The sequence below is a fragment of the Poecilia formosa genome, unplaced genomic scaffold (assembly GCF_000485575.1).
Source record: "Poecilia formosa unplaced genomic scaffold, Poecilia_formosa-5.1.2 Scaffold39, whole genome shotgun sequence".
Classification (NCBI taxonomy): Eukaryota; Metazoa; Chordata; class Actinopteri; order Cyprinodontiformes; family Poeciliidae; genus Poecilia; species Poecilia formosa.
Genome location: NW_006799978.1, coordinates 962,197 through 977,687, shown reverse-complemented (window position 1 = coordinate 977,687; position 15,491 = coordinate 962,197). Strand labels below are relative to the sequence as shown.

The window sequence follows — 15,491 nt, the reverse complement described above, 5'->3', positions numbered from 1 at the left end:
CTCATTAGAGGCCAAAGAGGAACATTGATATGCTGAAAAGGTTGTTACTACCAGGGAGAGAACTAAAAAGTGCAGGATGCCGGACTGACTTTGGACACCCCTGCTTTATATTGAGAGGAATGTTTAAATTCGGGGATAAGAGGAAATTTTAGAGATATTCTTGCTGCCCTCTGCTGACAAGACTCATGGATGAGTATTTCATTTGCCAGCAGGGATTAACACAAGTCTGCTCATTATGCTTAAACTACCAACTCCTGGTGTAATGACCATGTATCCGTACTTAGTTAGGCACCAATGTGACCTGACCAAAATCATAGTAAATCTATGCTAAGAGAGGAAAGCCAACAATGCCAATAAAGAAATCAAGACTTCCTTAAATCCTCAGTTATTGTCCAGCAATTCTTCAAACATTCCATTTTTTGTTCTGAAGTACTGTGCAATATTAAACATTTTTGAAAACCTGAGTGTTGGGTTAGGGTTATTGTGTAATTAATCTACATAATAGAAGATTAACATTTTGGATTAGAAGGGAAAAGCTTTTTCAATATTCTAATTTACTGGAAAACAAACTGCATAGAAACTCTTAAAGAAATGCAGTGTGTTCTAGTCACTGATTAAAATCTCGTAGTCATTAAGTTGAGAAGTTAATGGAATTCAAAATAGTTAATATTTTAGAATTTTTTTTTAAGAGATAACTTTATTCTTGTCATAAAAATGTGGTGTCTCCTTAGGCATAGAAGCACATAAAATGTAAAGAAAAACAGGCATTTGAGGAGGAAACCTACCGCAACATCATTGAGTTAAAAAAGTTCAGAGCTGTGATAAAAACTGAGAAACAATGTAAGGATGACATGCATTGTGCAAATTATATCATACATAACTGACAGCAAAAACTGTCGTACCATAAAATATTTTTAAAAATACAGCAGATATCTTCTCAGCTAAACATCCATCAGACAACCTAGTAAAATAATTATGGATGTTAATGAAACTTATTTGACGGCATAGAAGGAAAACGTTGAAGGTGAGGCATTCAGACATTTCATAATTATTGACAAATAAAACCAAAAAAACATTTCTTTAATAAAAACATATTCATGCTTCAAGTCTCTATAATCTTAGAATGTTATTTTTCCATCACAGAATAAACATTTTTAATGAATAAATAATGACATGAAAGAAAATAAACCTGCCAAAACATGCAGAGTGCAGCTGATATCTGCTGTGCTCTGATCAGCCAACAAAAACAGAAATATCACTATCAGATTTCAGTGCTTTATAGGTTTGTCTTCAATGTACAGGTAAAAAAGGGAGGTTAGACAGTAAAGTTGACATTCAAAAAAAGGTTTCTTCCACTGATGGCAATGTCTGCCCCCTTCATAATTTTAAGTCACATCGCAAATGGCTGAAAAACTAAAATGAAACAACATCTGCGTAGTCTAATCAGACCCCTGTGGGGGCGAGGCGGCTGATGAAGGCGATGCTGCTGAGGCACATCCTCCTCAAAAAAGCAGGACAAGAAGGTTTCATGATGAAGTGCTCCAGAAGAATTCGCAGCTCAGTGAACAAGGTGCTACAGAGGGAAAATCATGTTAGAATAATAAATCTGAAATGTGTCATTAAAGAAAAACAAATGACTAAATATTCCTCCTTAGTTGAGGTTGGTGGTATATTTATTTACACTGCATAGCAGCTCAGAACACCATCAAAAAATATTGTGTTTTCCTGCTATAAATGTGATGACAGAGATGTGATGATTCAGCCATTTTTTTTTTACCTGGCCATCTCACAACAATTGAGTTGACCAAGAATTTCACTCTATGTCAAAGTATATTTGTAGACACTAATGTGACACCATCACACAAACTACATGCAGAGAAGGAATAATCCAATACTGAATTTAAAGCAAACACTCACTGTATGAACTGTTGGATAATATGCATAAAGGTTATATGCATATTTAAAAGGTTTTGGTAAGAAAGAGCAAATAAAATGTACATTTATCTATAACCTATGGGAGTTAGCAGAAATAAATTCACCATATGCACATGAAAAATCACGTTTTGATCCTTCTTCTGATATACATTATAAAATTTAACACCTTACCGGCAGTATGGGTTTCTTCTGGATGTGTAGCGCAGTGTGAGGAAGCGGTAGTAGATAAAAGGCAGCAACAAGCTCCCCTGACCACTGTTGAAGACACAATTAACTTCAGTCACAAGTTTTATACAAGTGCATTAGGGTTTATTGTGTCACTTATTTGAAAAATACCTTACTGTGATAAGAATTTTGATTTATTTTTCCAATAAATTCTACTTAATGATGTCTAGGAACCTCCAAAAGTGACTTTCATCAGGATTGTTACTTGTACTATTTTTAATCACTGTTGGTTCCTTGAGAATACAAATTAATATAAAAAAAATTCATAATCTGAATAAATGCAGTTGCTGTGTGCAGCTTTGTTACAAATCACACTCTTATGTACTGAAGAGGCCCATTTTAAAATGGGGCTGTGAGAGCACAGAGCAATATTTTTGTTTGTGGGGCTTTCACTGCAGCGACATGCAGTCAGAGTTACAGCTGCCTTCAAGAAGATCTAAATTCAAAACCAGCAGGTCATAAAACTCAAACAACATGTAACATCAATTCACAACATGTCTGTTGAGGAAATTTACATGAGGCACTTTACAAAAAAAAAAAAAGAAGTGATTTCAATCACACATATCTTATGTGTGATTGCATGTGTTTGTCTTAAAGTTTCAAAATCTGAATGGACTCATAAATAAACAATAAATATCTTGTGTATCAGTGCATTTCCTACCTAAATTACAATCAAAATCAACAGGAAACCTGGTATAATGTGATACAATTTGACATATTACATGAAATATTTACACACATGACTAAGGTCAGGTTTTGCTTTGTCTTATAGCAACAATAACATCAGTTAAGTTGGAAACATACCTGAAGAGCATGAAAACAGTAGCCGGCATTAAGAAGATTTCATTGCAAGCAATAAACTTCAGGATGTTCTGCTGGTTGGCCGTTAGTCGGTCGAGAAGGTTTCTGATGAACATCAAGCTGCCTGGACCCATAGACTGTAGTTTATAAGAAACAAAAAGTCAAGCTCTGTTGACAAAGCTGTGCAACAATTTGCTTTTATTTGGGCACAGAGTTTACCTTGAGTAAATACAAAACCAATCACAATTCTAGTTATTACTTTATATTTTTATGAAATTTGCATCTCCAAACAACGGCTGCTGGAATAGACAGAAAAAACTCAATTTGACTGCTTCTAATAGCCCATTTCAGCATTCTAATGTGTTTGGACAAAACATTTTTAGTCATATTAGATGCAGTTGATTAATAATATATACTCACATCAAGAACTTTCTTTGTGTAGGTGGTTGCATGAAGTAAAGAAAACAAGAAAACTGGGAAGATGCTCACTGAACATAAAGTTAAGGACCAAACTAAAGCTCCTCATGTCACTCAGAAATGTTAATAAATGTAATAAATATAGTGATGTGATATGCTAAAATGGCTTAAATTAATGCAAAAGGAACAACTCATGGCAATTACTAAAAATTAAACCATAAAATAACATAATCTTGCTGGAAATCTGATATGAAAACCACGTGAAGTGAAGGATACTTGTGATGGGGTAAGAGTTGACCAGGATTAGAGAGTACAGCAGGTAATGACAGCTGTCCTCTTGCAGAGCTTGCGCCAAAAACGCTCTGCTGAGCTGAAAGCGTGGAAGTCTCTGGTGTAAACGGAGGGCGCTGGTGAGGGCATTAGCTAACAAGGCTCTTTGATAAAAGTTTGCTGCTGCGTGAGGCCTGAAATCACAAAAAGAGACAGAAAGATGTTTTAGTGATGCTGGCTTTGTGCTGAAACTGCTGAACTGTGGTATAAAGCGACAAGGTGAACTCACCCCAGAATTGGCAGAATAAACATTACAGAGCAGTAGACTGTGAAGAGACGGGAAAGCCACATCGCTGTTTCCAGCTTACTGCTCATTAAGAATTGCTGTGGGGAATAAACATATGCATGACTTTAAAATAAACACACGTCTGAGATGATCATTGAATTGATCATCTCAGTAAGATGAATTAATCTCAAAAGAGTAAGAATCCTTTATTGTCATTGTTCAAGAAAGTACAACTTAAAAAAAAGGCTATAAAGCAAAAATCAGAAGAACTTATGAACAGTTTATATTGTGACGGGTTTCAGTTTTTATCACCACCAGCTTTAGGGATTCATCATAATCAACTTATTGCCCCAGATGGGAAACTTCATAAAAAAAAGTCTTCCAGAAGAAGCAGTGTAACAATCCACATAATACAAAAGCATAAATGTATCAAAAACAAAAGAACTAAAAAATATTAAGATCACATATTTATAAAAACTTTTGGACAGGGAACAAATGAATTTTTGACCCTATTGTTCCTGACTAATTTTCCTCTGTATCTACATTGCTACAGTGCTTTTAATTTGTTTTTAATATTTGGTGAGAGGTTTTCAGCTTTTGTTTCTTGTCACGGAAAGCTTCAACGTTTCTGCTCCTTTGGATTTGAGGGTTATTGTGCTATAGCATATTGTGCCATGCCGCTTACCAGAATGTATTAATTGGCCAATAATCTACACATAAGACTAGCTCCTTACATGCGTCAGTACATGTGCATGTATCCATTTTAATGATCATTTTTGTGCAGTTGTGGCTCTGCTGTAGAAGAGTTTGCTTATTCTGAGAGTGGATTTATTTAAGCTACATTTCTACCAAAAGCTTCTTTCAATAAGTCTTTCAGCATTTGATTATTACAAAGACACTTAAGGATAAGGAAAATGATCCATGACAATTAAAATTAAACTATAAAAGAAGAACAGTAATAGGGCAATTAAACTACCCCTGGATTTCAGTTATTACATAATGCTCTTAATTTTAAAATGGCAAAAAGAGAGAGAGAGATTATAAACAACCAACTCACCACAGGCCCCAGCTGGGGAGGAGGGTTTGCCTGGTTATTGTCTGCCATATTTCAGGGTAAAGTTGCTCTATTGAAAAGAAAAAATATATATACATAAGAAATTCCTTGGAGTCAAACCGTGACATTATTTGACAATTATTAATTACCATTCTTTAATTGAGCTCATATTTTAAATGATCATAGATGTTACTTTCTTAAAATGATCAATCATTATGCATCACAACTGGCCACTTCTTTTACAAACTGTTAAATATAATTCAACCAAAAGTGACAGTATGTAAAAATGAACACACACATATCTGGGGGGCACATTGAAAGGAAAGGATATTCGTGGTAATCACCAGGACATACATAAGAACTAATCACTGCTAATTGCGTTTGATATGAACTGTGGATGAGCTATCAATCTTGCTAACCGGCCGAAATGACTTTAAATAGTTTCAGTAGTAAAGGTATGAATAAAACAAGCACAGAAAATACACCACGTTAGGGCTTCTAAAAATAAAATCTGCCAACAGTATATGCCCATTTATCATCTGTAGCTAACGGTAGCAGAAGATGGTCTAGAATATTCTGTTGGCTTCGTTGTAAGGTTTCAGCTAACGCTAGCCAAGTAGCATCTACTTACCACCGGCAGTCACGTTACTTTGACTACGAAATATTTTTAAGTTGCCCGGGATGTTCAAACATGTTTGGATAGAGCTTAAAAATATATTTTTGATCTTACATGTGGATCTAATAAAGCCGGTCACAGCGTCGAATATTTCCGTGTCATGCAGATCTACGCTCGTCACTCCTGTGTGTAGTAAATGATCAGCTGACCTTCTGAAATGATAAAGCAGAGCCACATCTCGCGATATTTTAGTGCCGCGTAAGTAGTTTCAGAGAACATTGCCGTCTGGTGGTGAACTCTATTACGAGTCAAAGCGATCACGGAGTTAATAATACCGGTTCATCTTCAAAATAAAACTCATGTTACCTAAAAAAATATCTGCTTATTTTATTATTCAGTTAAAAAACGGTACTCATGTTTTTTTTTTCACAGTTATGTCGATATACTAAAAAGTATGTCCAACGTAGCCAGTAGCATTCAATAAATTAGAATACTGAAAAATCGGTTTATTTCTGTAAGTCATTAAGTAAAATACATTACATATATTAATTGCACAAAGACTGATGTTTCAAAGCCAATATTTATGTTCATTATGATGACTTGAATTAATTTAATGGATTCATTTATTTCATTAAATTTAAATCAAGAAAACTTGCATTTAATTTACACTTATTCACACAATAATTGTTTTTAAAATTAATAGAAATTCTCGTTATTATTTCACCCTGAAATTTTTTTTAATCATTTTTAAAAGCTTGAAATTAATCATTTCTAGTGAATGGATGGAAACTGAAATGGTTTTGGAAAAATGTCACTGTGGAGATAAAATTATTGAGGGCAATGATTGTGCACTGTGATGATTTTGTTGCAAAGCTAGAGTTCGTGCGCATGACGTTCACCACACTCTCAAGAGTGCGCCTGCGCCAACTGCCCTCCCTCTTTCAGCTTCATTCTACTTCATGCTATTCCAAAACCATATTCCCACGATAAAGGATTTCCTACGCCATTATCACCAAACAATACAATCACCTACTTGGTTAAGCTTTTGTATATATTTACACGTCTTTTTCAAACCTCCTGCAGTTGCGTTTGTTACCTTACATTTTAAAACCACCAGGGGGCGCAGTCGACCAGACTATGACCCTGCAGCAACTCGGCCTGTAGCCGCCCAGGAAAATTATTTTAGCTTTTAGTGTTCTTATTTGGTCGAAACATGTTTAAAATCTTACATCTGGCCGATTCTGAGGGGCATACACCCAAAGATTATTGGCAGCAGTGTCGCAGGATGATGTGTTTGCTGCAGATGCCATTTGAAAATATAGGCAGTGTAAGCACTGTAGAATCTAATTATTTCTTTGCAAAACCTAATTAGGCATTAAAAAAGGTTAACGCCAGCGCCTGAAACGTTTTTGTTTAATAATCCCATTACTGCCGGCTCATCATGTATAAAATGGTGCAGGAGGACACTAAGTTTCCACTTGTTAAAGGGAATCTCTGAGAAATAGTCGCAGGTTTTTGACACTATCTCCGATTGGGAAAATTAGGGGTTGTAATTAAACAGCGGAGACTCAGCTCAGCACAGCGCACAGAGTAAGTAAAGCTGCGGCGCCCGACCTGCTTTGCATGCATTTTCTATGTTTAATTGATGCTTCTGCTTGCCTGCTGCGAAACACTTTTCTCTTTAAAATTTCCTCTAAATGTTTGGGCATCAAAGACCTCACTGCGCTGTAGCAAAATAGATCTCAAATATTATTATACAGCCTGCTGGATTTCGAAAGCGTCAGCTCCTTTCGGACCGCTAACAGTCACCAGAGAGCTCAAGGTGAGAATTTAAATGAGATATTTTCTGGCCGAGTTTTAATTTGGCGCTGCTCCATAGGGAAAACTGAGGAATACGCCGCAAACCGATTAACCATGCGAAAGCATTACGACATTTAAATAATTAAAGAATCTATATCTATATAGTTTAATATTATATTCTGAAAAGTCTCGCATCTTTGAAATTCTGCAGAAATAGATCCAGTGACTTATAATGATCTAAATGTGTAAATATGCACAATTTTCTCACAAATAATTATATTCCCGATTAATAATTTTGATCACAGGTCTTTTTTAAAAAAACGTAGAAAAATCTATTGGTGAGCTTTGCCTATAGTTTGAAAACACATAACGAATAAAATGCGATTTTAGCCTACCTAATCGAGGGTTGTTTAAAGATGAAAGGACAAAATGCTCTAAGTATTCATATGATTTGACAAATTCGATGTGGCTCCATAAAATAATGGCACAGTTTTAATAGAATATGTTCAATAGAAAAAGTAACCTTATAAAAATGATTAAATGTAGAAAACAGACTTTGTAAAATTGATAATACAATCGTTGATATTTAATTTAACTTTCAAATTGATATTTGAAATAATCATCCGTTTTAAAAAAGTATTTGCTTGCAGAAGCTTTTTTACGCATTCCAACACCAACAACGCGCAAAAAGAAAAACAGATCTCAGCTATTTTTTTTCTTTCTTCGAGCTTTTCCTTCAAAGCTTCAATCGTATTTAGCATAAGTAGGAAAATAGAAAGAACGAAAGGAAAAGACCTCAGAAAGAAAGAAATCGTGTCGCGATCTCAGATCCTCGATGAATTCAGCCAAAAACAAACAGGCCGTAGAGGGAGGTGAAAACTTTGTGCGTGAGTTTGATGGGGATGAGAGGAAGGACACTGTGAATTTCCCCCGAAGAAACCAGGCGGGTCAGCAGCAGATCTTTCTGCTCTATTTCCTCTTTGTTGCTCCGTCATTGATGCCTTTCTGTTTTCATCTATATTATGGCATAATGAAGAAGGCGCGTTTCGGTTTGAGAGATTATTTTATCCTTAATTTGATTCGAGTTAAAAATCGACTGTCTATGTTACTTTTTTTTTTTACATAAAAAAATTAAGATACATATATAAAAATGTCCTAATTTCAACCATCGTCTACATCGATTTTCAGTTTTGAAAACATTTTAAAATATTTTCGCAACAAAACTGTACAAGTATGAAGTTTGACAATTGCGTCTTTTTTAACGTATGGTTCGTATATAACCACCCAAAAATACGGAGTAGTAAAGTATCTTATATAATTATTATGTTTATAGTAAAATTTATAGTAAAATTACTCATCGTTTATTTTTAATTTAAAATGTACAACTAGATAAATAAACAAACAAACAAACAAATAAATAAATAAATAACTGTGACTAATCTAATACAATGCTGGTCATTATTAAAACGTCTTGTAGGTCGCTGTATAACTTATATCCAAAAAAAAACAACATCATAATTCAACGTCCTGCCTCGGCTCATGTCATGAAAGACCTGCAGGAATCTTCCAGTTTGCCACAAAGAAAACGTTTTCATGGAAGTGTTATTTTTTTACAGGCTCAAGTTCTTTAAATACTTTGACTTTTCTTCATCAGCTCGCCTTACGTCGGAAAATATTACAGCGCATAGAAAATCTTGCATCTTATACAAAATTTTCTTTGTGCAAAAAAAATAAAAAAAATAAAATAAAATAAAATCACCGAGGCAACATGAAGGAACGGTGAAGATACAATTAAAATATTTTAAGAAAAAAGTGTGTTTTATTATATGAAATCATATATTGTCAGTCTTCTAAACAGACGGGATGTGTCGGCTGATGTTGGTTTTCTTCTGAGAACAGCTCATTGTTTCGTGATTAATCAGATGATATCTGATGCCTCCCCGATCCCCTGAGCAGCCTGACACACGGAGAAAGGGGGCTCCGCCTAAAAGCACTATTTTTCCCCTTTTTGCGTACTAAAGCTATGTTTGTTTGTGACTTGAATGGGGGCCCATAATGGAACTGATGGCATCAGGATTGTCACCACAAATGGTCTGGGCGTTTTGCGGGGCTGTTTGACAGAGCCTATTATGTCATTGGTCACGTCCTTCCACTCCTTGCTCGGTCGGGTTTCAATGGGAGTGAATTAATCATATGGTTTGAGAGGGATCAGGCACCCTAATGCACTTTATGCCGAGATCTACAGTGATCCGAGATCCGAAATATCTTTGTCTGTACCTGCAGACTGAAAAGGTACTCATGGTCCTGAAGGGACAGCTCCAAATTACTATAAAAGATCAGATCCAGCTAAAAGATTTCAAACAGATTGTTGCGTGAAAAAATGTTATCTTTTCATTTGGCATCAACAAAAAGTCTCCACAACTCTCCTTTGATCGTCTTTGTGCTTCTTGTTTCAGGCATCTTGTAGGAAAAGAAAGGAACTTCTTAAAATTTGACGCAATTTATACAATTTGATTTCAACCTAAATTCGACCATTTTAAAAGAAATTTTAATTTCAAACTTACGAATCTTTAAATTTTTGCATTTGTAACAAAAACTACATGCAAAACTGAAATTTGGAAAGAGTTCAAATTACAACAGGTTTAAATCACCTATGTTGTACAATAATGTTTAAATTATAACATATTTACTCTATTTTTCAAAGAGCCCACACACTTGGGTAAACGTTGATGAAACAAACATAAAATAACATACAATAATGATGTGGTATTTTAATTGGGTAATCAGAAGAATTATGTTCATATAACAGCTAAACAACACATACAAGCAAGTTTTTAAAACTTTATCTGACTAAAGATTAATTTGCTCAACTGATTTTTCCCCCAATTTTTAAAAATGAATGTAAAAAAATATACTGAAACAATCAACTTTTCAAATCTGTTTGGTGACATAAAACTTGCTTAATAACATGCTAAGAAACAAAGTTAGCTGTTAAGTTGGACTTTTACAGTAGCAATGTGTTCAAATTGTGAAATCGGGATGCAAACAGAAATTATTATAAGTTCTTGAATTCGATAAGTTCATATAAGAATTTTGAAAACAACCAGTGTGAACAGCCTGGAAAAACGACATTAATGGTTGACTGAACCAACGTTACCGTTTAAGTGAGATTTATTATCAAACATGGGCAATGGTGAACATACTTTTATAATTCAGTAACTTCATTAAAAAAAATCTAAAAATTTTAATGGGTAATATTTAATACTTCCAAAATGTCAGTTTTATAGTGTAGGATCACAGAACTGCAAGATTTAAAGTCAAAAAGATGTAGATTTGAAGTTAAAAATGACATTTTCTCCCAAAAGAAATAATTTAACGAGTAAGTAATGTTTTACCAGTGTTAAAGATGTTCTTTGTGTTTAACTGTAAAGGTTCTCAAGCTTCCTGAAGAAAAAAATCCAATGGGCTTTTGGAGATAGATCTGTAGCTGAAGGAGATTTAAATTTAAAGTACCTGTAGTGTTGGATGCTGAACTTAACCTTTACTGAACATTACATTTCCAGACTTATTGTGCTTAAGTATAAATTGCTAATGTTTAATTACCTTCAAAATGTCTTATTGTACTCTGGACTGAATATTTTCAAACCTACAGTTGTTTACGAACTGTTGAGGGTGCAGTTCTTCTACACTTTTATTTGTTTAATAATCCATAAATTGGCACGTAATACCTCTTGTGTTCAGGTAAAAATAAAACCTGTTTATGTGTTGAAGTTCTAAAAAGTGATAGAATTTTGGGAAATGTGTGGATTTTCACTTAGCTGTTAAACTTAGATCATTTCTACTGGAAAATATTAATTCACAGATATTTATTCATGCTTGAAGAAGCAAAAGGCCATCTGGAGATCACCACAACATGTAAGGCTTTAAAACAAATCCATTAGCTTTATCAATTATATGAGTAGCCTATATGTATATCTTAAATTTAAGACACCGCCACTGTTGGTTTGCCAGGAGGATAACGTTATTGCTTTATCAACCACAATCTAAATGTGAATTAATCAAGGCTCTCTGTGTTGGAGCACCTATGCCTGAGCATTGTTTGGCTGTAATGGATGGCTTTAAATTTTGACGTTATTATTTCCCGTCATTTCTGGAAACAAATTGAACATTTATTGCATATATATTAAAAATTATACAGTCGTCGGGAGAGGCTGATGTCTCTTTTATTGAGGCGCACTGAGAGGTGAGGTCTCACCGGATCAATTTCCCTGTCTTGTTACTCCCGCAAGAGGATGTTTGGAAAATGCCTGCACCGCTAAATTGATTCAGAAACGAATTCATAACTTGAGGCGTTTAAGCAATTCCACAGCGCCCAGTTTTTAATCCTCACTCCTTCTTTTATTTCAGGTTGTGATTGCTCCGAGCATCCAAAGTTTTTGCAGCATCCTGTTGTTTATTCTCACTTCTGCGGCCGTCTGTATGTGTTTGCCTATTTTTCATTCTTTGTTTAAAAAAAATGCATTTAATACACTGGGTTTTGGGTGGCTTCACAAACATAGCCATTAAGGAGTCACAATGCTTTTATTGTGCACTTGATCTGAAAATAGAGGCTGGTCTGACTGCGGGATCCAGACGAACCTATGGAAAAGGCCTTGTCTTTGTCTGCCTGTACCAAGACGAATGGCCCGTGTCAACCAGATGATTAGTTTGCTCTATTAAATTGTCAAAAAGGAAGGATTTTCCCCTAATAATGCCTTTTGGTGAAGAATTATGGAATTCAGAGTTGTTTGCAACTGCTGGGAGACTTGCAGGGTTTCACGGGGGCGAGGGCGAAGGTCAGCCAGAGTTCTCAGCGCTGCGGCCAGTGTGGTGCAGCAGTCAGAGGGGATGTGCAGACAAATGCGGGTCTATTTGCTGCACCATGGGAAGATTAATTTCCACATTGTCCAAGACGAAGGACATCAATGCAATGACACTCCGATTCTGGACTCTGTGTGTGTTCAGCAGTTACACAAACTGATCAAAATTTGTGCGCACAAAAGTTCATGTGCTATTAAACTTGCTGTTTGGGTGCTACTAAAGTCACCCAAAGAGCATCCAAAGGGACAATCCAATTCAGTGGTGACATTTGCCATCACTACTATGGCTCATTTGTACCTGACTTTGAGTGAAAACAGTGTCATCATCCACAGGGTGTTTTGTGTTGAACATGCAGCTGATTCAGAAAAAAAAAGGCTTTGGTTTGATCAGACGTCCTAATCTCTCATCTCATCAAAAAGGGTTTAGAACCAAAAAACATTTAAAAAGCGAGTAAAACAAAAGTTTTTAGGTAAAAATGTAGCTGTAAACTAAATTATATATGAGATTTAAATTTATAATTGATTGCCCCAAAAGTATTGAATCAGTACATAAGTATAAAATTGTTTGCCTTCAGGTATAAAATAGAGGAAGTAGTAGATAAAATGGGAATATTTGGATTGTAGACTGAATTGGAGTCATTTCAAAATCAATAATTTTTAAGAGGGGCCCAAAAAAGGTCTTAAGTAGGCATTAGGTTTTAAATAGGCATTTGATATGTATTAGAAAAACTTGCATTTATTCAATTATCATTCTATAGTTTTTTACATTTGTGAAACAAACTAATGTGGGCACCAAATGGACTCTAGCCGAGGGGCCCACATCCAACTAAGTCAACAGATTTTTTAAGTAGTTGAAAATTTAAGTAAGAAAATGAACTGAAACTGAACCTTTGATTTCATTTTTAAAAGTGTGACTCCCACTTAGCTGAAAAGCTGCATGCAGTGGCGCCAGACGTGTCGCCACACATGAGCCGTCTATCTGTGTGCCTTGTCAGCCCGTCTTCATCCAGGAAACCCCCTTCAGTCCCACCCAACCTCTATTCTAGTGCCAACGTTTTGTGTTAAATGTTAACAACTTGGCCTGATCTATTTAATCGGCAACAACAAAACTGTGTTGACTCTAACACTCGCCTCCATTGTGCCCATTATGTGCCTGCCCTCACTTGAAGATTTATGTATTTTTGATATTAAATTCCTTCTGTCATCAAGACTGCTCTCTTGTTGACTTTTCTTGACCCATTGACCCTGTTCCCCAAACTTTCCCATATTTAAGGCGGGAGCTGCGGCTTCCCTCCCGCAGGCTCCTTCTGCTGCTCAATGCTCTGTGGCTCCTTCTGTTGGCATGTGCTGTTTGCACTGTTCTTGAACTTCAGTGAGCTGCCCTGTCCTCGTCCTGTACTCTGAACCCTGCACAATAATCTTCCTTGAAAATAACAACTCAGTGTTCATGAACTTCTGAAGTCATTTGAAGAAAACCAGATGACTTTGAGGTTTTTAAGGAGTCAGCAGCTGATCCTTGAGGCGAAAAGTACTTCAGTCGTGTTCTACAACCCTCCCCTCTGCAGACAGAGAGTGACAGATGCCCATACACCTTTGCTATATATGATGTCCATGTTGCCTATACAAGCCTCCCTCTGGCTGCCCAGCTTGCTAATTAGTTAAACAAACGCTAATACTAATGATCCCACTGGCCTGGTGAGCTCTGGGTTTTTGTTCGCCTACTTTGCACCAGCTTCTCCTGCTGGAGACTTGGCCCCACTGACCTGAGCTATCATGGCACTGCGAAGAGTCGTGGACCGCCCTGGCCGGAGTCCATCCCCCCCAGGGGCCAAAGGGCAACGTCCAAGGCTCGGGAATGCCACCACCAGCTGCTTGCAGTGACACCATTTACAAAAGAAGCTTGGTGAGCCATCCTTCTAAGGGCTGTCAGTGTTGTGAGAGAGCTGGACTGACATGTATTTGCTCACTGGANAGTCTGTCACAAACAGCCTGTCCAACAAAAACACTATTTGTTCATATTACCGTTGATAAGTCTATTAAAAATAGCAAAGATGTCGGACCAGAAAAGACTAGAGAGGTGGTTAGAAAAAGGACTATTATCAGAAAACCTGTCATACAGCAAATTTATTAACCTCAAACATTATAATGCATGTTTCAGGTCGCATGTTAGGTGTGCTGTATTTTCCATACTCCTTTCGGAATTTATTTTCTTCAAGGAATAAGGGATCATGTTAATTACTTCTATGTATTAATAGTTTACATAAGGCAACATCTTAAAGAGATCAGTGTCACTTTTCTTCACAGGAGACACAACTTGACTTACAAACTCCACAGATAGCTCCAAGTAAGAAAACTTCCAAAGTCCAAATAAATCTTATATTGTTATTGTTACTTTTTATTAAATAAATTTAACTAACTAAATGTATTAAACCTTGGTCACATTGAAAGTGAAACTGTTTTTCAAAGGTTTCCAATTACATGTGGCTGTGGTCTTCGGTAATATTACCTTTTGGGTTGATTTTTTTCCCAACGCTGGAAGTAACCTCATAGTTTTCTGGGATGTCACACCAACCTAGAGCAGACATGTAACGTAACATTGATTAATTTTAGTTCAGCAGCAACTAAAACTACTCTAAATGTAGCAAGGCAAAAACAGCGACTATTAAATGGTGTCGTTACCTGAGTATAATCAAGTCTATGTAGGTGGAGCTCCATCTTCTTTTAATTTCAATGTATTTTAGATAATATTCCAGCTGTTTTTTCACCAAGAAAATTGTTTGCTTGACTTCTAAAAGTAGTTCAGATTGCTTCTTTCAAGCTGAATAACAAGAGAACGAAGAAGCCATTCAAGGCTGGGATTACTTTCAGCGAAGAGATTAGCTCGACGTGCTAACGTTAGCTAGCAAGCTAATTGACTAACACGATTAAATCAGCCGCCATCTGTCTCAGTCAGTGAGTACAAACGAACTATAAAGACACCGAATGAGCAACATAAAACAACCTACAATAAACATTATCTCTGTTAGCGATAAATGTGAGATTCGGCCACCGACAAAATTGAAGATAAATCTTCCACGGCGAACTGTATAAATCAAACTCTTGTTGCCACGGCAACATTGACTTCCTTTCACCAAGCTGTGATTTCATTGGATAAAAGTAGAGCGGGTGAAAATGACGCCGAATGCTGATTGGTTCCAGTCTCCTTACGTTTGAATCCAGCTTTTACAT

General features: G+C 36.1%; 1 protein-coding gene across 2 annotated transcripts; it reads right to left on the bottom strand.

Annotated features, from left to right (window-relative positions):
• Positions 1 to 677: 677 nt before the first annotated feature.
• Positions 678 to 5,845, bottom strand: LOC103137311 (transmembrane protein 33-like). 2 transcript variants are annotated; one of them, XM_007550995.2, is made up of 8 exons: positions 5,719 to 5,845; positions 4,992 to 5,058; positions 3,938 to 4,032; positions 3,655 to 3,842; positions 3,382 to 3,449; positions 2,965 to 3,098; positions 2,107 to 2,190; positions 678 to 1,573 (listed from the first exon to the last, which is right to left on the bottom strand). In XM_007550995.2, the coding sequence occupies exons 2-8, from the start codon at positions 5,037 to 5,039 to the stop codon at positions 1,444 to 1,446; spliced, it is 747 nt and encodes a 248-aa protein (XP_007551057.1). In that variant the 5' UTR covers positions 5,040 to 5,058; positions 5,719 to 5,845; the 3' UTR covers positions 678 to 1,443. The 2 variants fall into 2 exon arrangements, with proteins under 2 accessions (XP_007551057.1, XP_016526370.1); XM_016670884.1 differs by lacking the exon at positions 5,719 to 5,845 and adding an exon at positions 5,620 to 5,692.
• Between the last annotated feature and the right edge of the window lie 9,646 nt (positions 5,846 to 15,491).

Bases quoted from the DNA above. Each gene is read 5' to 3' on its own strand.
- LOC103137311 (XM_007550995.2), bottom strand. From the start codon at position 5,039: ATGGCAGACAATAACCAGGCAAACCCTCCTCCCCAGCTGGGGCCTGTG. The intron at 3,843-3,937 runs GTGAGTTCACCT...TTGTGATTTCAG, and splicing joins TTTATTCTGCCAATTCTGGG to GCCTCACGCAGCAGCAAACT. The intron at 3,099-3,381 runs GTGAGTATATAT...TATAAACTACAG, and splicing joins ACACAAAGAAAGTTCTTGAT to TCTATGGGTCCAGGCAGCTT.